This window comes from Impatiens glandulifera, chromosome 1, assembly GCF_907164915.1.
Source record: "Impatiens glandulifera chromosome 1, dImpGla2.1, whole genome shotgun sequence".
NCBI classification, from domain to species: Eukaryota; Viridiplantae; Streptophyta; class Magnoliopsida; order Ericales; family Balsaminaceae; genus Impatiens; species Impatiens glandulifera.
Window position 1 is genome coordinate 26,584,462 of NC_061862.1, and position 22,993 is coordinate 26,607,454.

The 22,993-nt window shown below is 27.2% G+C and overlaps 2 protein-coding genes across 3 annotated transcripts; both read left to right on the plus strand.

Annotated features, from left to right (window-relative positions):
• Positions 1 to 14,537: 14,537 nt before the first annotated feature.
• Positions 14,538 to 15,972, plus strand: LOC124933763 (zinc finger CCCH domain-containing protein 15-like). 2 transcript variants are annotated; one of them, XM_047474207.1, is made up of 2 exons: positions 14,538 to 15,273; positions 15,344 to 15,972. In XM_047474207.1, exons 1-2 carry the CDS (start codon positions 14,560 to 14,562, stop codon positions 15,668 to 15,670), a joined length of 1,041 nt encoding a protein of 346 aa, XP_047330163.1. In that variant the 5' UTR covers positions 14,538 to 14,559; the 3' UTR covers positions 15,671 to 15,972. The 2 variants fall into 2 exon arrangements, with proteins under 2 accessions (XP_047330163.1, XP_047330169.1); XM_047474213.1 differs by having other exon boundaries at positions 15,347 to 15,972.
• Positions 15,973 to 20,413: 4,441 nt separating this feature from the next.
• LOC124933778 (glutamic acid-rich protein) lies at positions 20,414 to 22,367 on the plus strand. The gene is made up of 6 exons (XM_047474225.1): positions 20,414 to 20,534; positions 20,743 to 20,927; positions 21,232 to 21,488; positions 21,573 to 21,737; positions 21,804 to 21,878; positions 21,962 to 22,367. Exons 2-6 carry the CDS (start codon positions 20,750 to 20,752, stop codon positions 22,208 to 22,210), a joined length of 924 nt encoding a protein of 307 aa, XP_047330181.1. The 5' UTR covers positions 20,414 to 20,534; positions 20,743 to 20,749; the 3' UTR covers positions 22,211 to 22,367.
• The last annotated feature ends 626 nt before the right edge of the window (positions 22,368 to 22,993 follow it).

A 22,993-nucleotide genomic window follows, 5' to 3' on the forward strand; every position in this document is an offset into this window, starting at 1 on the left:
TTTTCTTTTGCATTTTATAGTTACAATTTATAACTAGAGTGTATTTTATAATAATTAAGTTAGCAACATATATTACAATCCTCAAGGATAACTCTAATCGGCTTTAGAAAGTTGGTTGTGTGGTTTAGCACTTTAAATTATTAAGAAATTGTGTGCTAGTTAAACTATTTGTTTCTATTTTCATGATTTTATTTTTTATTTTTTTAATAAACAAAATCTAAGAGAATGATTTTTTCCAATTATCAAAATTTAACATCTCCATTAACTATGGTTTTTGAAGTATACAAGTCACTAAATGAATCCAAGATTTTAGTAAACCTAAATTGTGTTTTTTTTTTTCATTTCTGTATTTATATAACACATCATTTCATATTATAACATTTTAATTCAATGAATGTGTTTTTAGGTATGGAGATTAAATATTTATATTTATTTTAAATTTTAATTTGAGTGTAATGAGTATGAATAACTTGTTAGTCAAATATAATGATTAATTCGCGTGTCAAAAACTTACATAATATAAAGATTAATCCGTTAGTTGGTTAAAATATTATATAAAAATATATATACATACAAAAAAAAATTATAATTTGAATTCAACCATTATATCATGATCACAAGTTATCTAATAGTTAAAATCTTTATATTACAAAAAAAAATAAAATAATTTTAAATATTTAGACCAATGTTCGAATCAAATATGGTGCAAATTTAATAGTGAATGTTATAAATATTTAAATGAGGTTGTGTATAGTGATTTATGTGGGTGAATTATATGTTAGAAATTTTATTTTAAAGAAAATATCACGGCATAAGATAAATTATTATTTTTTGTGCAAAAATATTACAAATGCATAAATAAATAATAACAATATTACCAATCATATTGAACTAAATTCAAGAGCTCTTAATCAATTTTTCATTAACACCCTTACTAATTTGATGATATGAACCTTAATTTCATTTATGATAAACTAATGTCTTTGATGTTTACTAATTTGATGATATGAACCTTAATTTCATTTATGATAAACTAATGTCTTTGATGTTTGATGTATTCAACTCAATATCTCTATTTTCGTTAAAAATAATTTTATTTCAATTTATTTTAAATTGTATCTTTATTTTTGTCAAAAATAATTTTATTTCAATTTATTTTAAATTGTATCTTTATTTTTGTCAAAAATAATTTTATTTCGTATGAGTTGAGTAATTTATTTTAAATTGTTATATATCATTTTTTTTCATACGAATTTAATACGATATGATAAACAATTATTTTATAATTAAAAAAATATTTTTAGTTTATACATCAATTTTTTTAAAATCTTAATATTTATTTAAAATAGACATGGTATGTATAAACAAAAGTCCCAAATAAATATATTGATTTACAATATAATTATAATATAATATAAAAAACTTTTTTATATTATTTTGAAACATGATAACTATATTATAATATAATAAATTATATTTTCCTTAACATATATTATTGTAATCTTGTAAAATATTTTTCTCAGACAAATTCAAGATTCGAGAAATTTTAGCATAGTGTTTTTTAATTTTTTTTAATAAAATATTATTTTAAAAGATTAAAACAAATCCTGACACGTAATTTAAGTTCAAGTTTTAACATTTTTTTAATCTTTTTATTTAAAGTAATCAAATTAAAATTTGATTTTTAGAAATCTATATTTAAATTAATTTAAAAGATTATTTATTTGAAACAGAGTCGTCAATTCATTTTTTGTTTTAAAATCAATAAAAATGTATATGTATATAAACGTAATTTTTACCAGAGTTTTGTTTGGTTTGTAATTTTGTGATACTTAGGAAAAGACTTTCGCGCTTCATCCTTCATACCCATTTTTAAAAACGATATCTACTTTATAAAATATTGACTTTGAAAATTGGTTGTAAACGTTTTATTTTAACCAATTATTCTTCCGGATCTCCGGTCCTAGACATACACAAGTTTTTGTGTATTTAAAATTGTAACAACAATATTTAAGTACTAGTATATATTGTTGATGAGGATGACTAGGGAGGAAAATAAATGAAGAAAAAAATCCCAAACGAGCCCTTATCAAAATGTTTTTGTGGAAATATTCCAAAAATACTTTGAAATCATTTTCTATATTTTTGAGATTTTTAGAAAATGGTTTAAGGTTCTAAAATTACAAAAATAATTTTAGAAAATAAAGTGCAACCAAACAGGCTCTAGGACCAGTGTCCTTGGTCCTGGGTGCGTTTTTATCGTTCGGAGAATAAGACCCTCGGTCATAGGTTGGAAGTCTCTCGATCGGGGTTCGGATATCCTCAATCGGGGTGCTGAAGTCTCTCGATCGGGTGTGGAAATCACCAGTCTTATATTAGCTTGGGGCTAACTTCATCGGTCCCAAGTTTGAGAGTTCTCGGTCATGTGCTCTCCTCATTCCCAGGTTCGAAATGAAGCATAAAGAGCATGTCAATAGCTTCTTTATGCTTCATATGATTGATTAGAACCGAAACAAGAATACTGACTATTCGTTTTGATCAATTCAAGAACTTAGAATTTTCATTTTTTATGAAAATTTTGATTTCGATCAAACATGATCCAAATAGGTTTCCAACATCACTAGAAACATGTGAGAAGCTTTCTAGGCTGATATTTTTAAGTAAAACCCGATTTTAAAATTTTCCAAATTCAAATTTGGGGGTTTCCGTTTTAGATTGATTGATTGGTTTTAACTTCAACATAAAGCTTGGAAAACAAATGATTATATGATCGTTTTTCCAATCAAGAAAAACATTGACCAAGTAGTATACAAACTTATAAAAATTGAAATATAAAAATTTTAATTTCAAACTGGAAGATTGAATTAGAGGGTGATTGGAAGTTTACCAAGGATTGAATAACACTCCTTATATCTTAGGGAAGTTTTGTGGATGCCTGAATCCGAGCTTTAAGTCCTTATACGAAAATTCCAAAATCTAGAAGTTTGGAGCTTCAATGGCGGATTTTCCGAAAATTTTGATTGAGGGCTTGAGAGTTGATCTCTTGCCTTCGAAATGATCAAGGGAGGCGATTTATAGCATCCCGAAGTCAGTTGATCGACCAAGAGAGCTTCACTTAGTCAAACACCCATATTGGTGTTTTGGCTGTTCTTCTGGTCAGTTGTCGGCATAGGCCATCATGGTGATCCTAAGTGTTTTAGAAATGTCACCAAAGTAGGGGATCATTTCAGTTTTTGAACGAGTTCAAATGATCAAGAAACATCGAAATTTCATCTTTGAAAAATCAAACATGGTTGCGGATGTCTATCCTTCCGGCGTCGCGATGAGGACGACGATCCAAGGTTCAACGATTTTGTTTCGTGCGAAAAGGCGAACGCGGGACGCTACGTTGGCGTTCCATCTGCGTTCCGTCATGTTTCAACTAAAGGGGCTTACGCGCGCGTTAGTTGATCCCCTACTTTGTGAGCGTGCATTTACTTTGTTGCAGCAAGTGACGCGGGCAACTTCTGGGTGTTAGATGATAATTCAATGCCTATCCGAAAGTTGTAGTTTTGGCTGTAGCGATTCTTCTGGATTTCGTTTCACCTGATTACAATTTTTTTTTATGTAACATTAAGGGTTTATTTGAAATTGATTTTTCTTTCACCGTTAATTTGTTTTTTTTAAATATACAAATATTTAAAATAAATATGACACATATTTTGTCAATTTATTTTATTATATTTTGGGGTTAAATAAATAATTTATTTTGGATGAAATGAATACAACATTTATCATAAATTATTTATTTTAATTTCTTTTGATTATTTTAAAATTAATTTAAAATTAAATGAGTACAAAATTTATCCCAAATTATTTTATTTATTTATTTTTTGTCATTATCATTAATTAATTAGAATTTAGTTATTAAAATAATTAATTCAATTAATTATTTAATAAAGTTTGATTTTAGATTTATTATTTTAATTTTATTTATTTTAAAATAATTAAAATAATAATTTTTAAATTTTGAAGTGCTTACAATTATACTTGTTATAAACGAGAAGATAAGTGTTTGTCTTAAATATATTAGCACGATCAACATCTTTAGTTAATAATATATTATGTATAAAAATTATTAAAAAATGTGTATATTTTTAATTTTAATCATATTAAACATTTTAAATATTAAGTAATTATATTAAAATAAATTTAAAAAATATTGTAAAGTGTTAGACAAACACTCAAAAAAAAAAAAAAAAAAAAAAAAAAAAAAAAAAAAAAAAAAAAAAAAAATTACAAGTATTAAGTTGTTTATATAGAATATTTATTTCTTATGTTTTAATCTTAAAGGATTAGTCATACCATTTTTTTTTATCAAAAATTGCAAATATTAATAATAATAGAAATGTCAACATAAGAAATACTTGATTTGAAATTTTATCATGTTTAAATATTCTTGAATTTATTTGATTTTAAAGAATAAATAAAATTGTGTCAAAATTGTAAATATTAATTTTAGGCACGACAAAATTAAAATGACCATATTGTACCAGGCCTATACACAAAAGTTCTGACACGAATAGACCATGCCAACCAAGATACAAATTATAAAGCTGGTTCGGTTAAAGATTATTTAATTAAATATAAATTATTTAAAAAATAATTGATTTGTATTAATTTTGAGATATTAAATAAAAAATATTTTGGTTAATTAATTAAATAATATTATTAATAAAAATAAATAAAATAATATGTCACCCATTGTCATTTAAATAAAGGTCTAACTGTAATGTATTATTTATGTGATTTATTTGAATATTTATCTATATAAATTGTGCACCCATTCAAAATGCATGCATTTATTTCTTATTTATTTTATTTATAATTATTTAAAAGCTGTCATCTCTATTCTCTAATCAGCCACGTAATAGTTTATAGTGTTTCACGGTCTTAGCTAACCAATAAGTACAAATCCTACAGAAACAGAAGAATCCAGAATAAGCAGTAAATACTGAATCGAATATATATATTTATTGTCTCCCGTTTGATAAGAAGTATAGCAACGTGGTCATAATATAACTATACCTACAATAAAATTTATTAATTATTTGTTTGACTAATTTTATAACTACGGTAATTTAAAAATTATAACTTATAACTTAAATTTGTTAAATTTGGTATAAAATTGTAATTGGTTTCACCTGTTAGAGTTTTTATTAAAATGAAAAATTTGCGTGTTATACACACGGATAAAAATATAATTAAAATAAATTTAATAATAAAAAATAATAATATGTATTTAATGTTTAAAATTCTTAATAAATCACGAATAAAAATATAATATTTTCATTCCATATTTTATTTATTTCGGTAAAACAACTTATCTTCTTACATATTTTTTTTTCTAAATGAACCTCTCATCAAGTTACTTACACTTTCATTTTAGTCAATCAAATATTTGATTCATACTATACATTAGTTAGTTAAAAAGTTGAACTTATATTGTTAAAATATTCGAGTTTTTTAAATTTGGTGTTAAATTTAAAATATAAAATGTGATTAACCTAGTTGGTTAAAATGTTGTACTTGTTTTTGCTATGTTGAAAGTTCGAAATACACCTATAACATTTTAAATTTTATTTGTAACCGTTTCAAATATATATGGGCGGGTCAACTCACAATCCGACTCAAATATGCATTGACTCTCACATATATATTCAAATTAACCACAACTCTCGACCCGACAATCCGGACACTTTAAAAATTAAGCATCATTTTATATATATATATATATATATATATATATATATATATATATATATATATATATATATATTTCATTCCATTTTGAATTCATATCTACTTAATTTTTTATTGTTTTTAACTGCATTACATTTTTCATTCATATCTACTTTTTTTTTTTTATTATTGTTTATAACTACATTAATTTAAAAAGGTATAAACTGATTAAGATTTTCGAGTATTTTTAATTCATATCTACTTCATTTTTTATTCCATGGTTTTGATGGCAGGTGAAAAATGAATGTTCCATTCAACTTTGTTTCTTTGTTGTTAATACCATATTTTTTCAATAACTTTTCTGAATGATTATTGAAAGATGGATGTTCCATTTGAATTAGTTGATATTTTAATAACTCTTGATATTCTCTAGTTTCTAATGGCTATTGTTTCAATGATTTATTTTAGTTACGATGTGAATTGGGCTGAGTTAAAATATGTGAGTCAGCTGAGTTTTTATCATAATAAATATATTTTTATTTTTTTTATAAATTTTATTTGTGCTTAATTAAAAGAATATATGAGAATTTGTTATATTAATGATATATTTTACTATCTATCTAGACTTTTTTTAGTACACATTTCTTGTCTTGCACAGAAAAATGAAATTGGAACTAATGATATGGATCAATAAAAGGTTAGAAACTAATATACTTTTTTATTTATTATTATTTTGTTTGTGATTGTGTTGTATATATTTTTATAGAATTAATTATGGATAAATATTTATATAATTGTATGAGTTAAATTATAATGAATTACATATAAAATATAAAATAATGTGAATGATATAATAGTATGATTTATTTTTAAAATATATTTATATGATAATTATTATTTTATTTTTTTTATAAATTTTAATATAATTAATAATACAAAATATCTGATAAATATTAAAACAATAATTAAAAATAATTTATATAAATATAAGGACAAAATAGACTTTTAGATTTATTATTACTTTCTTATAATCAACCAAATACAAAATAATAAAATATATATAATTTATATATATTTTATATTCTCAACCAAACATTAATACATATCTAATTTACACCTCATAAAATTTTATACCCTTACATCTTATATCTATATAACTAATATCGTCTACCGAACTAACCATATATTTCAAATTTTATTTTCTGAATTAAAATATTATAAATGCTTACAGAATTATGCTTAATGTTTTCTTTAATTTTAGTTACAACTAATTAAATTTATTTAATCTCAACAATTAAAATGTTTTTATATAATTAAAATATTGAAAAATAAAACTGAAATTTAATAAAATGTGCTCATTTAATAACACTATTTGATAAAAAATAACTTAAATTTATAAATTCATATTTGTTTTAAACCTTTTGAACCAAAAACTATTTTTAAAGTTATACAAGATAGAAGATAAAAGGGAGGAATATAGTATTTCATATAAATTATTAACAACTTCTATCTCATATTTTAAAAATAAGTATAATATTATGTTTTATATAATTTTATTATATTTCGTCTACAATAATTCTCATACAATATTTACCATTTAAAATCAAGATTTTTACCACATCTTTGTTAGATTTCGATCATGGATAAAAAGAATTTAACCGGTGATATTCGTAATGATCGCTACCTTATAGACTATTCAATATGTGTTCCCACAACATTATTCAAAATGTTCGTCAATTTTTTACAAATGAGAGACATAAATTAAAGGAAAAATGCGTCAGTAGATGCCTTTATAGAATTACACCCACCAAAAGCTAAGGTTTTGAAATAAAAACATTCTCTATTACATACTTTCTACAAAAATGATATTAAGCCAAATACATAATTTTTTTTCATTATTAAGACCACCCTAGGTAAGTATGGGATAGGGCTGACCAACCTTAAGAGTTGTACATAAAATATAACGAGTAAACATATTTGGTCAAAACTAAGGCGGTCAAAATCGAGAGTTTATGTAAAATCGTTGTTAGTTGTAAACTCGTAAAATCTAAATTTTACTTGAAATCGTAAAAGTTTAATTTGAAAAAATAATAATTATATATTATTATTATTTATATATATATATATATTATTTTATACCTAACAAATTTTACAAATTTATATATTTAAATATAAAATTAATTAAAAAATAATAATTAGTAAATAATACTGTAACAAAATTATACCTACAAAATTAATTATATTAATTTATTTATTTAAATAAATAATAACTTTATTTTTAAAATTTTAAATATAATTTTTTTTAAACGTAAAATCGAAATTATTTATAAACTCGTAAAATCGTAAAATTTTATTATCGTAAATTTAAAATAGTAAGAATTTACCTATTTAAGGATTTACTTAAAATTAAACTCGTTAATCTTACGTGAAATCGTAAACTCGTAAAATTTTAAGAGTTAACTCGAGATTTTAACAGTTTTATCAAAATCAACCAAATACGTCAAAATCAACCCAATAGATCAAAATAATTTTTTTCTAATTTATTATTTATAAAAGTCAATCACTTACAAATAAAAAAAATGTAATTTATATCTTTTAAGTGAAAACAACTTATTAATATGAAATATTTGTTAAATAAAAAAATTTAATATATGTAGGGCAGCCCACTAAGTATAATGAAAATGAAATTTAAATATTATAATTTCTAGCTTCATTCCTTTTTTTTTCTCCTATGAATTCTGCAGTGAAATTAGCATATTATGTCTCCACAAACCAACACACTATTTAAAGTGTAAAATGAAAATGAAGGTGGCCGGAGAGGTTTGTTGGCCTATCTCATACGGGTCGGGTCAGGTCGGGTCGCCACCATCTTAGGCATCGACCCTTCTATCCGGACGGTGTGGGAATTCATAGGCCCACTTATATGGCCCCCAAATGGTTCATATATATTATTATTAATTAACTAATATTTTTTTAATTATATTAATACATTCTATATGTTTTATGATAGTTTTATGTAATAGATATTATAATTAGTATAATTTTTTTATTTTGGGGCTAATTTTTTTTTTTTTTTATTTGGGTATTCAATTATATCATCTACTAGAGCGCAATACAGAACACCTTCTACACCCGATTCATCCGACTAGTCTTCTTATAATTAAAATAAAAATGAACTTTGACTTAATTAATACCGAGATTCATCTAAGGGTGTGTTTGATAGCCTTGGAATTGGCATTGGAATTGGAATTGGAATTGGAGGGTTCAATTCCAATTCTTATGTTTGTTAGACACTTTAATATTAAGAATTGGAATTGGAATTAGAATTCCAATGGAATTCAATATAGTGTAATTTGATAGTTCTCAATTCCTATCTTTTTAGGTCGGAATTGTAATTCCAAATTAACACGTTTTTCATGTTTTTGACATGTTTAACACGTTTTTCATACATTAAACACGTTTTACACGTTTTTAACACGTTTAACATATTTTCATATTTTGGCACTTTTAACACGTTTTTGGCACGTTTAATACGTTTTTAGCACGTTTAACACGTTTTTGACACATTTAACACGTTTTTCACGTTCTTGACACGTCTAACACGTTTTTGACACGTTTAACATGATTTTCACATTTTTAACACGTTTAACACGTTTTTGGCACGTTTAACACGTTTTTGTCACGTTTAACACGTTTTGACACATTTAACACGTTTTTCACGTCCTTGACATGTTTAACACGTTTTTGACACATTTAACACGTTTTTCACGTCTTTGACACGTTTAACACGTTTTTGACACGTTTAACATGATTTTCACGTTTTTAACACGTTTAACACGTTTTTGATACGTTTGACACGTTTTTTATGTTTTGGCGCATTTTGCACGTTTTGACACGTTTAACAAAATTTTCACATATTTAACACGTTTTTGACGCGTTTAACACGTTTTCACGTTTTTGACACATGTAACACGTTTTTTTACGTTTTTGACATGTTTAACGCGTTTTCACGTTTTTGACACATTTAACACGTTTTTTTACGTTATTGACACGTTTACCACATTTTTGACACGTTTTTCACGTTTTGGCACGTTTAACAAGTTTTTCACATATTTAACACGTTTTTGACACGTTTAACACGTTTTTGACACGTTTAACACGTTTTCACGTTTTTGACACATTTAACACATTTTTTTTACGTTTTTGACACGTTTACCACATTTTTGACACGTTTAACACGTTTTGGCACGTTTAACAAGTTTTTCACATGTTTAACACGTTTTTGACACGTTTAACACGTTTTCACGTTTTTGACACATTTAACACATTTTTTTACGTTTTTGACACGTTTAACATGTTTTCACGTTTTTAACACATTTAACACATTTTTTACGTTTTTGACACGTTTACCATATTTTTGTCACGTTTAACACGTTTTTCACGTTTTGGCATGTTTAACACGTTTTTCACATGTTTGGAACGTTTAAACGTTTTTAACACGTTTTTATGTTTTTAACACGTTTAAAACGTTTTTAACACGTTGACACGTTTCACATGTTTTTTACGTTTTTGACACGTTTGACACATTTTTAACACATTTAACACGTTTAACACATTTTAACACGTGAAAACGTGTAAAAACGTGAAAAACATGAAACACTTGTGAAAACGTGTGAAAACGTGTTAAAATGTGTAAAAAACGTTTGAAAACGTGAAAAATGTGTTAAAACGTGTGATAAACGTGATAAACGTGAAAAACGTGTAAAACATGAAAAATGTGTTAAAACGTGTGAAAACGTGAAAACGTGAAAAACGTGTGAAAACGTGAAAACGTGAAAAACGTGTGAAAAACGTGTGAAAAACGTGAAAAACGTGTTGTAATGTGTGAAAAACGTGAAAACGTATTAAAACGTGTAAAAACGTGAAAACGTGTGAAAACGTGTAAAAAATGTGTGAAAACGTGAAAAACGTGAAAAACATGTGAAAACGTGAAAAACGTTTGAAAAACGTGAAAAACGTGAAAAACGTGTTAAAACGTGTGAAAAACGTGAAAAATGTGTGAAAATGTGAAAAACGTGTTAAAACGTGTGAAAAACGTGAAAATGTGAAAAAATGTAAAAAACGTATTAAACGTGCCAAAACGTCAAAACATATTTTAAAAGTTAACATTTTGAACCGATATTTTATTTTACAAACATTGGAATTAGAATTGAATTACAATTCTATCATTTTCCCAAACATAGGAATTGGAATTGAATTACAATTCTATCATTTTTCCAAACATAGGAATTGAATTGTAATTCAATGCCAATTCTCATGGAATTGGAATTAGAATTCCAATGCCAATTCCAATTCCAATTCCCCATCATCAAACACACCCTAAGTGTTTAAATAAGATTGAACTCAAAGAAGAAACAAATAATAGTAATGGAGAATTTCCCTAAGACAAGGGTATATAGTCTATTAGATGTCCTTGTGGAGAGAAGAAACCACAATTTTAAGCAACTCATGCATTAGGGACAATTTATGAACTTCTATATATGTATATTCCTTTTTAAAATTATAATTACTAATTAGTTGTTTAGTAGTTATTTAACAATTGTTTTTTTATAGCACATTATGAGTTTGATTTATTCCACTTCATAATATATTTTTTTATATCAAGTTGTTTTAATTTTTTATTTTAAGGGTAAAACATACTAATAATGAGAAATCGAAATAACTCCGGTTCCTCGTGTTAAAAGAAATAATCTTGAGATTATTTCAATAATATTATTTGATATGCTTTAGAAAATTGATTTTTTGAGTATTTTTTAAAATATAGTGTTCTATAATAAATTAAAATTTTTAAAGATAAACCTAATAGTATTTTAATAGTTTAATTTAAAAAAAAATAAACTTAAGGATATTTTAATAATTTGATTAGTAAATGAAATAGGTTTAAATAATTACAATCCATCACAGCCCAAATATCTTATATAAATTAATACATTAGAAGATTCAAGTCATCACCCAACCGCTTTATCTTTACTATCCTAATTATTTGTAATTAGTCCACTTATATATATAAGACTCACTTAGTAAATACAAATATGAATTACATATATCATTTTTTAAGAACCATCATTTAATTAATAAACTAAAATATTAAAATATATATTATTTTATTTTTATATAATTTAAATTTTATATAAAAGAAGAATAAAAATCACAAATAACCCAAAATCAAATAAACTCTCAAGGAGTATGTACAATAATAATACAGTAGGCTTAAATCAATAGTACTTTCCGTACGGAAAAATAAAAGTACAATTAACTTGAACAATCAAAGTACAAGAATTTAACTCTCCTAAAGCATTTAAATAATGTAGATAGAGATTTGAGTATTTTTTTTAGATTTGAAGGAATAAATATTATTAAATTTATTAATATATATATATATAATTAATAAATATTTTATAATATTAATTTATTTAAATCAGTATCTCAAATAATATAAAAAAAATTATAATTCTTAAGTAAATTAATAGAAATCGGCTCAATCCCAACTCAAGAAGGTGGTCAAAATAAATAGGGTCATTATATCTTATTTATTTTCATTTAATAAAAAAAATACTAAAATCTTCATTTTTTTTAATTAAAAATATTTAATTATTAATTCAATAAATTAAAAATTCGAACAATATATATTTTCTTAAATTCCTATAAAAAAAACCCAAAAAACCCACCCAACATGAAAAAAAACTCCAATTGTCTTGAATGAAACATGTAATTAACACAGTCATATTCTTATGTCCATATCAAATATTATAATCTAAAAAACAATTAATGATTATTATTGTTATTATGAAGTAAGTTTGAGATTTTATGTTTGGAGGGAAGTGGGTCCAATAATTGGTTAAAGTTGTGATAAAGAAGCAACAAAAACAAAAGGGCAAGTGATTAAATGGGTCTTACCTAAAAATAACATTGAAAGCATTACTTAATCCAACTTTTTCATCATTGGATTGGATATATACAAACCAATTCAAATGAAAAAAAAAACAAAAAAAAAAACTTGATCTTAACAACAATATCAACTAACTCATCTCTTTCATGACAAGCATCCCCATTTTGAAGCATATTTGCTGTCTAACTAACCACACAACATATAATTCTATTTCATTCTTCTAGCTAGCTAATTGCATGCATTTGTATAATTCCATTCCAAAAACTACTATTATATATTTATACATTAATAGAATAGAATAAAATACCATTTTTAGTAGTCAAACCTAGAGTGAAGCATCATGTATCTATCTATTTATCTTCATCTATGATTTTCTTATACAAACTCTTAGAGGTATCACACTCACAATGATTAAAACTCAATTTTGAAAATTTCGGTTTGATTCTTTTTAAAACGTTTTAATTAAATTAATTAAAGTATGGAGTCTTAAATGAGAAATCGTGTTAATTTTCTAAATTAAAATTAAATGAATGATAAAACCTCCGAGTTAAGTCTTATATAATCTATTAAGTTGTTTGCTCATATTTAAAATCGTCTGCTGTAAAAAAGATTATTAATCTCATTGCAAAATCGTTAATGATTTCGCATTTTAGAGCAAATGATTTTTTATTTTATTTTGTCTTATAAGAAAAATTAGTTTACTCGATCTGATTTTCTCTTATTTACAGATTTGTCATGTTTTGTTTAGTGTATTTCAAATTGTTTGTTTAGTGTTATTCATGAGATCATCTTATTAACGACTTCATATCCTCTCTTCTAGTCTAGCGGCAATAAGAGGTGAATATCAGTCATAAGTTTCTGGGTTCAAGCCCGTCAGGCAGCAAATTCTGCGCATAGTTAAATAGTTAAGTATGTTTGCGGGTTACATATTTAATCCGTTGTCTCATTTTTTTTATTTACGACTTTATGAAAATTGTACCTTGATCATCACTTTTTAAATTGTTTGTTAATGACATGCCAATAAATATATATTTTTTAAAGCAAAATTATTCATCAGTTACATGTTAATTAGGTTATCAATTTAACACCTCTTTTTTTTTCTTTTTCAATTTTGATAAACTAACACCATTCTTTCGCATTTTATGACATTTTTAAGTAGAATTTAACTTTGTAGTCAAACTTATTTTATATTTTATGTTGCAACTTTGCATGATTGTTTAATGTATGTTTTCCCCTTGTTATCTTATAGTAAATTTTTATATAAAATGACAATGTTTGCATGCAATTTGTAGATTGTATTCTTTGAGAAATTATTATTTACGTGACAAAAGAGTTGTCAAACTATAGAGTTTCATTTTCAATTTGGAGATTATTGAAATAGTAATTTTTTTAATATTTTTTAATTTTTATATTCCCAAAAGAAATAACCTCCAAAAGTTGCTGGTCAGGTTACGTGAATAAATATATGCTCTCTTCTACGCTTTGTCTGTTAGGTCTCTCTCTCTCTCTAACGGTTTTCAGATGCACCTCACGGTCCCCACCACTGTCAGGCGAATTTCTCAATGGGCTCTACTAACCTACAACCACAACTACACAATTCCCATCATTCTATTCAATTAACTAATGCCACGTGGAATTTAGTCAACCTTCTCTACACTGCGTCACACCTGATCATTCCCCCCTACCGTTTATATATGAATCGTCTTCTTCTCCATCTTCATTCACCAGCTTCTTCTTCTTCTCTTTTCTAGGTCAGAATTATTTATTATTCATCGTTTTTGCATTTCTTAATCTAGAATATCATTCGTTCATAGATCTTGAATACTGATTGAATTTCTTAATTTGTTTCGATTTGCAGATTGGCGGATTGGAAGTTGGAATCGGAAAAAATGCAGAAAGATGAAGGTTATGGTGGCGATGTTAACATAGAGAGTAATGTAGCAAACTCGTCTGATCATCAATCTCGTAATACTCGTGACGAAATTGATTTCAATTCATTGCATCAGTCAATGATGTTCTATTCTAATGGAAAATCTGTATCGGTTACGCCTTCTGAAGGTTCGTTTGAGGATGAGTATGTTAATAATCCTTTCTCTACTGATAATAACCACGTGAAGGAAGCTCGGTTCGTTCTAGAGTATCAGCAGTTGTATAATCGGTACGCGATGTTAATTACTCGTCTTCAGGAATCGTTGACGGATGTGGAGTCTCTTCGGATAGAGAATGATGATCTTCGTATTGTTAATTCTGATTTGATGAAACGATTAAGTCTTCTATCACAGGCTACTATACAGAATTGTCTTCTCTCTAATAGATCGCCTCTATCTTCAATCGCTAATGACTTCAACCGACTTAACCTCGGTGGTGGAACAATCAGAGACGATCTCGTTGCCGCTAGTGAAGTTTCTAGTGTCAGTCCAACTAGCGTTATTGAACGAGATCAATTTGAAGGAACTGGTAGTACTGATCGTGTTACTTTGCCGAAAAGCATTTCCGTTCGTTCAAGCGGTTATCTGACTGTTTCTCATCAAGGTGGAAGCAGAGGAGGAGGTTCTAGTCGTGGTGGCATCATCCAATCAAAAACTGCCAACTCGAGTGAATCGGTTAGTTGTTGTTACATATATGATTCATTGATTAATGATGAACATTGATTGATTGATTGACTTTATATAGCAGCTGCAGCAGCAGCAGCAACGAGTTTATGTGCCGAGGGGGAAAAGGGAGGAGGAAGCGATGGAGTTCGAGGTATACAATCAAGGAATGTTGAAGACGGAGCTGTGTAACAAATGGCAGGAAACAGGTAAATGTCCATACGGGGATCAATGTCAATTTGCACATGGAATTACAGAGCTTCGTCCGGTGATACGGCATCCACGATACAAGACTGAAGTGTGCCGGATGGTTCTCGCCGGAATTCCTTGTCCATACGGTCACCGTTGTCATTTCCGTCATTCACTTACCGATCAGGAAAGGCTTCTTGGGCCACTGGCATACAATTGATCGATTAATAAAGCTTGTACTGTAAGTACTACTACAATATATTATTATATATATTATAATGCTAGTAAAATATATATATATATCTATAATAATGGATTCTATCTAGGTGATTTGGTTTTGATTTTGATGGTGTTTAATTTGGTGTGTGTTTAAATTTCCATTTGAGTTGGTTGGTTATATATATATGCATTATATGCATGGTGAAAGCAACTCTTGTGCAATCTCTATCTATCTATCTATAAAATATATATGATTAGTTGGGGTTGGGATTTAACTGCAACCAGCGACCCAATTTTGATGTTGATATCTATCTTCAAAGTCATTTATTTATAATGCAAACCAATTATTATTATTATTATTGTATTTACTCAAGTTGGCGCCAAAATGTTTTTATCCAATTAAAAATTAATATCTAGTATCTATTCTAGAATTTGTTTATATATATATATATATATATATATATATATATATATATATATATATACTCTGTAACTATTCTGTTCTAACTGTCTAATTCATTTTCAGTTATAAGAGCATCCCCATCCTTGTACCCATACATAGGTACAAATATGTGCCACATCAGCAGCCACATCACAAATAAATTATACCTCTCAATTTATACCTCTATTCCCCAACCATCTCAAGTACAATTGTGGTCCCACCATCCACATCATCTAATTCATACAATATTTTTTAATTCAATAATTCAAGTAATCTTGTTTTATTTTTTATTATACTAATTTGTTTAAATTAATAAAACTAATATTTATAAATTATATTAAAAAATTAAAAAAATCAATAATTTTTAAAAATAATTTAGGAAATTATTATCACAATAATACTTGAAAAAAATAGACTACTAAATCATATTTTGTTAAATAAAAAATTAAATAAAACGGTTTATTTTTTAAAAATTTTAAATGTTTATTTTTTTTATAAAAAAGTGGGGGTGGGGACCACTTTTTTTGACTTTTTCTCATTTGTACCCAGTAGCAAAACTTTGCTACTCAATTTTCTCTCTCCTAATTTCTACCCATCTCCCCATTAGTGTACCCAGGTACAAATTTTGTCCACATCAGATTTGTACCTACCGATGGGGATGCTCTAAAAGAATAAAACTGATCTAACTGATCCTAACAACTTATTCCAATACAAATTAAAAAAGAAAAAAAAAGGTTTGATTCCCGAAAACCGAAATAGTTAGATTGATTATCATTTGAGTGGCAGCATAACTAAATTGGTTCAAATAAATATTTTTTATTTTGATTAAAATATTTTTTATTTTGATTAAAATATTTTATACTTTTAAATATTTTTAAAATAAATAAATGTATTTAAATATTTGGTCAAATTGTTATGTGAGGTTTGAATTTGGATTTTTATTATTAAAATTGATATTTTATATTTTAAATATTTAAAAATATTTAAATGTAATTAAATATTCGGATGACAAGTGGATTATTTGAATAAAAATAAACTTGTTTGGTATATATTTTTAAAATTAGAATAAAATATAAGTGTTTATATTATAAAAAAATTAAAATAAATTTATAGCTTTAAAATATGAAATAAATTATTAAAAAATATTAATTTTCAAGTTAGAGATTGAAGTTGTATGTGTTAGTTATTAATTGTGAATCTCATTTTGATACGGTTTGTTTGGTTGCCGAGTTGAGAGCGGTGTTAATTTAGATATATATGTGAGAGTAATTCATATTTGAGTTGGATCGTACGTTGAGTCAGAGTTGTGGTTCATTTAATTATATATATATGTGGGAGTAATTGATACTTGAGTTGGATTGTGAGTTGAGTCATAAATAAAATAAAAAATAATGTATGTTACGAACTTTGAAAAAAAAAACATGTATAAATTTTTGACCAACTAAACTAATAAGACTATATTTTTAAATTCTTGGACATTCCTAACAAAATATAAGATTAACTTTTTAACTAACTAATATAATAATAATAATAATGCTTAATTTAAATTTATTTGGTTTATCGGATCGAGAGTTGTAGTTAATTCAAATATATATGTGAGCGTAAATGGATATTTGAGTCGGATTACAGGTTAAGCAACGCATAAACTTGAAACAATTACAAATAAAATTAAAAATTATGCATGTTTCAAACTTGCAACATAACAAAATAATTACCACCTTTTAACCAAGTGTGATTGAGATATGGTTTGTCGAGGAACAAGAGGTCATTAACAAATGATAATGATTACAAAATATGAATCAAATATTTGATTGACCAAAGTGTGAGGTCATTCGGTTAAATGTCGATTGATATTGATGGTTAGTTTGCCTAGGATAAGAGATGTGTGAAAGTGTGATTGTGATGTGGTTTACTGAGAGATAAGAGACCAACAACAAAGGATTGTGAGGTCACGAGATTAGAGGTCGATTGAGATTGGTGGTTGGTTTGTTGAGTGATAAGATGCATGTGAAAGTATGATTGAGATTGGTGGTTGGTTTGTCGATGGATAAGAGGCGTGTGAAAATGTTATTAAGATTGATTGTTGATTTGTCGAGGGATAAAATGTGTGTCAAACTATGAATGAGATTTGTGGTTAGTTTACCGAGGTATAAGAGGCATGCGGAAATATGATTGAGATTGATAGTTGATTTTCCGAGGGATAAGAGACTTAGGAAAGTGTGATTGAGATGTGATTTATCAAGATATAAAAGGTCAGTAACAAAAGATCGTGAGGTGATGAAATTAAAGGTCGATTGATATTGGTGTTTGGTTTGTCGAAAGATAAGAGGTGTGTGATAGTGTGATTTAGTTCGTGATTGATTTACCGAGGAATAAGAGACTGGAAACATGATCAAGTGCTCGTGAATGCCTTTGCGAATAACATTATGATTGGTGGTTGATTGTCAAGGGATAAAGATGTCGATAAAAATGATTATAAAGTCACGATATTAGATGTCGATTGTGATTGATGGTTGATTTGTCGAGGGATCAAAGACATATTAGTATGAAAGTGTGAGGTTACGAGATGAAAGTTTGATTGTGATTGATAGTTGATTTACCGATGAATAAGAGGCCAATAATATTAGAATTGGTGGTTAGTTTTCTGAGGGATAAGAGGTCGATTCTGGTCGATGATTGATTTGCTGAGAGATAAGAGAGACATGTAAAAGTGTGATTATAATTGGTGGTTGGTGGTTGATTTGCCGAAGGATAAAAGGCGTGTAATATCACGAGATTGAGATGTTTATTGGGATCGTTGGTTAGTTTGGCGAGAGATAAGAGGCGTGTGAAAGTAATGAGGTAATGAGATGAGAGATCAATTGGAATTTATGGTTGGTTTGCCGAGTGATAATAGATCGGTAACAAAGGATCGTAAGGTCACGAGATTATATGTCAATTGTGATTGATAGTTAGTTTGTCGAGAGACTAGAAACATATGAAAGTATGAGGTCACGAGATGAGAGGTCGATGAGATAATTTGTTAGTTTTCCAAGGGATAAGATGCCGGTAAAATTAAGATTGATGGTTGGTTTGTTGAGGGATAAGAGACCGTTAATAAAGGATCGCAAGATCATGAGATTAGAGGTCGATTGTGATTGTGGTTAAAAATATATGTGAATGAGATGTTAATTGACCGAAGTATGAGGTCACAATATTAGAGATTGATTGTGATTGATGGTTGATTTACCGATGAATAAGAGACGTCTGAAAGTGTGAGGTCACGATATAGAGAGGTCAATTGAGATTTCGGTTGTTGGTTTAACGAAGAATAAAAAACATCTGAAAGTGTGTAATGTCACAATATTAGTAATGAGAGGTCCATTGGGAAAAATATATTTGTGATTAAATGTGTAATTGAGATGGTTGGTTGACTGAAGTGTGAAAATGATGTCACGAGATGTTATGTCAATTTGATTGGTAGTTGGTTTGCTAAAGTGATAATAAAGAGGTCGCAATAATGATATGAGATGGTTGATGTACAAAATACTCGAAGTGAGGTTACGAGATTAGTAATGAGATGTTTATTGGAGAATAAAAAATATTGGTAGTTAAATATATGAATGAATTTGTTGGTTCACTGAAAAAGTAAGGATAAAAATGTTAGTGATATTATGAGATTGTTGATTTGTCAAAAGTGATGATAAAATATATTGGTATTGTTGAGATGATTAAGTGTAGAAGTGATGTCACGCGATTAGTAATATGAGAGATCTATTAGGTAAGAAATGATATTTTTTGTTAATCGAGTAATGAGAGTAAGATGTTAAAGAGATTGATGTTGATGAGAAAAAAGTTAAACAAATATATTTTTTTTATTAAATTTGTTATATTTTTTGTATGAATAACGAAAACAATGATGAATGAGAGGAGGAAGACGATCACTACGTTGTTCCAACCATTGAAACCCTTAATGTTCAAACCATAAATGTTCACAACGAAGAGATAATGGCGATGAAAATAATGTTGATGATAACGACCACAAAGATGCGAGTATTGTTTATTTCAATTTAAAAATGTAATTTTATTTATCTTTATAGCTTTGATTAAGATAGCAAGTTGTATTATATTCATTTAAATATTTAGTTGATCAAATATATATATATATATATATATATATATATATTTTTTTTTTTTTTTTTTTTAACTAAACAGTTTTAAATAAACTGAAAATTTATTTTAAATAAATATTTTTGATAAAAAAAGTTGAAAAAAAATATAGAAACCGAAGTTTAAAAATTAAAACCCTTAGGACAAGCTTAGGAAAAACCCTAGCGAAGCGTCTGCCGCCACAAAACCAGGGGTTTCATTACTCTCTCTCTCTCCAAGGATCTTCTTGTAGCCGGAGATTCGCGGTTTCATATTATCTCATCTTCCAGCGAAGGTAAGACAAAGGCTCAATCCTTTTATTTCACTTCTCTTTCTTTAACTTCTTGTTCTGTATCAATCATTTAAACTAAATTAAGAAATGCAGAATCAATAGTTATCTTAAGGTTTTGAATTGTTATTAATGCTTCTTGTTGATTTGATCTATTCATGTTCAAATGCTAGTTGTTTGTTTCTTAATAATTTTGTTGTTACTTTTACTGCAGAAGTGAAATGATTAAACGTCGTTTCTACCATGTGGAACATGCTGACGATGCCTCTGATGATTCATCCTCATCTTCTTCCGATTCTGAACAGGAGGTTGAAGCCATAGAAGAAGTGGAGGATGATGATGATGATAACATCTCTGTAGAAGCTGAAGAACAGAATGAAGCTCACTCATCTTCATCTGGTTAGACTTTGAACAAACTATTCAATTCACTCTATGCCATTTTACATCATAAATTGTCTTTCATGCATTTTGAAGGTATCCTGATATATCTAATTATATTTCTAGCATAAAAAAGTTGAATTGTAATTGCATTTGTGAATCTGGAGTTATTCTTCAGTGTTTAAGAGCAAGAATAGGTCTTAATATATTTTTCGTATGAAGTATATTACTTGTGATATCTCTAAGAACATTTCCCAAGAAATCTGGTTTAAACAGCAGTTCATTATAAAGAACCTGTTGATGATTGATAAATATATGATGACAGATGATGAAGGTGTTAAACCTGGAAATGAGGATGATGATGATGATGAAGAGGATGAAGAGGAGGAGGATAAACAATCGAATGGTAGAAAAGACAGAAGAGTTACAAAACCTAATCTCGAGTTCCTACTAAAGAAGGGTACAGTTCCAGTTGATGCAGCTGATCGTGTGTTGCAGCATAAATCAGTTTTCAAGTGCAAGTTATGCCCAACAGTCGTTTGTTTGTCAGAGGAGACATTGGAGGCTCATCTAAAATCAAAGGTAAATATAATTGAGAATTATGTTGTGTTGTAAGATGTGATGATTGATCCCTCTTGATGATTATATTGATAATAATAATAATAGAGGCATGGACGATCTGAGAAGCAACTAAAAGAAGGGAGGTTGAAGAAAATGCTTGACAGTGATGGTGAAATTGAAGAAATAGTGGAGGAAGAAGAATGTGAGACCCATACTGAAAGACATGCAAGAATTGTTGCTGCTGCAGCTGCTGCTTCCGCGGTTGTTCAGGTTTGTTTTGGGTTTGTATATTATATACTATAATTCATTACTTAACTCTCGTATTTCAATGAGCAGGGTGGTGATGGCGGTTCAGTTGGGGAGAAAAAGAAGAAAGGGGGGCGACAGAGACAGAGGAAGAGGGTAAAGAAGGTAGAGCTGTTTTATTTTTGTTTTGCAAGAAATAGTTCTGTGTAGAAAAACGCTGATCTTGTTTTTTGGTGTTCTGCATTTAGAATGTGGGAGAAGATAAAAACTCGGATAAAACACCAACAACAATGACAAAGGAGAAGACAAAGGAGAAGGAGAAGAAGAAATCTAGTGGTGGTAATGAAAAAGAATCAGTGAAACCAATAACATTGTCGAAGGAGAAGGAGAAGGAGAAGAAGAAGAAATCAAGTGGTGGTAATGAAAAAGAATCGGTGAAAAGAAAACCGAAGGATGGAAAGAGCAAGAAAAGAGGTAAAACTTCATCCTCACCCTAGTTAGTTACAAATAATATCTATGATGAGAGGATATTTGTTGTGCTGCTTTTCTACTTCTCAGTTTTGGAACTGTAAAATTCTAAACTGGATTTAACTTCAAGGCTATAATTACATTCTCAGTTTTGAGTTTATAAAGTTTGTTTTTTTGAGTTAATTACATTCAACCGTCCTATCTTGTTGGGTTTAATCTTCTTAAATACTTCTACTAATTATATGTTAACAACCCATGGGGTAGTTAGAAGTTGCTCATGTTTGATTTTCACAAAAAAAAACGGAGTTGAAGTGTGCCTTGCTTATCCTAGGTAGGACCATTACCGATATTTTCAGGATATCCAAAATATCCTAGTGCAAAATGCTGATAATATCTATTTGGTATACTGAAAGAAAAAAATGATAAGCTGGGATCATGAAGATTATCTAAATTAATCAAACTATTTAAATAAAAAAATATTTTCTAATTTATTTTTCTTTAAATTATATTTCACCTTAATATAATATATTTTTTACTTATTTCTTATCGATTAGTAAAACAAGATTTTTTTTCAGATTTAAATTATAAATAAATAAAATTAATTATAATATTAAAAATTTAATACAAATTTTTTTTATATAGTTAAACATATTAATTTTAAATAATAAAATAAATTAAGTAAATAGATTTATTAAATTTAAGAGTGAGCTTTTTGAAAAAATGGATTAATTATTTTGATTTAAATTAAATTCGAATTGAATTTGAATAATTAAATTAATTTAAAATTATTTAATATTTTAAGGTTGACATTT

Excerpts from the sequence above, each read along its gene's own strand:
- LOC124933763 (XM_047474207.1), top strand. The coding sequence starts at position 14,560 with ATGCAGAAAGATGAAGGTTATGGTGGCGATGTTAACATAGAGAGTAAT. Across the intron at positions 15,274-15,343 it reads CTGCCAACTCGAGTGAATCG|CAGCTGCAGCAGCAGCAGCA; the intron begins GTTAGTTGTTGT and ends GACTTTATATAG.
- LOC124933778 (XM_047474225.1), top strand. The coding sequence starts at position 20,750 with ATGATTAAACGTCGTTTCTACCATGTGGAACATGCTGACGATGCCTCT. Across the intron at positions 21,489-21,572 it reads AGGCTCATCTAAAATCAAAG|AGGCATGGACGATCTGAGAA; the intron begins GTAAATATAATT and ends TAATAATAATAG. Across the intron at positions 21,738-21,803 it reads CTGCTTCCGCGGTTGTTCAG|GGTGGTGATGGCGGTTCAGT; the intron begins GTTTGTTTTGGG and ends TTCAATGAGCAG.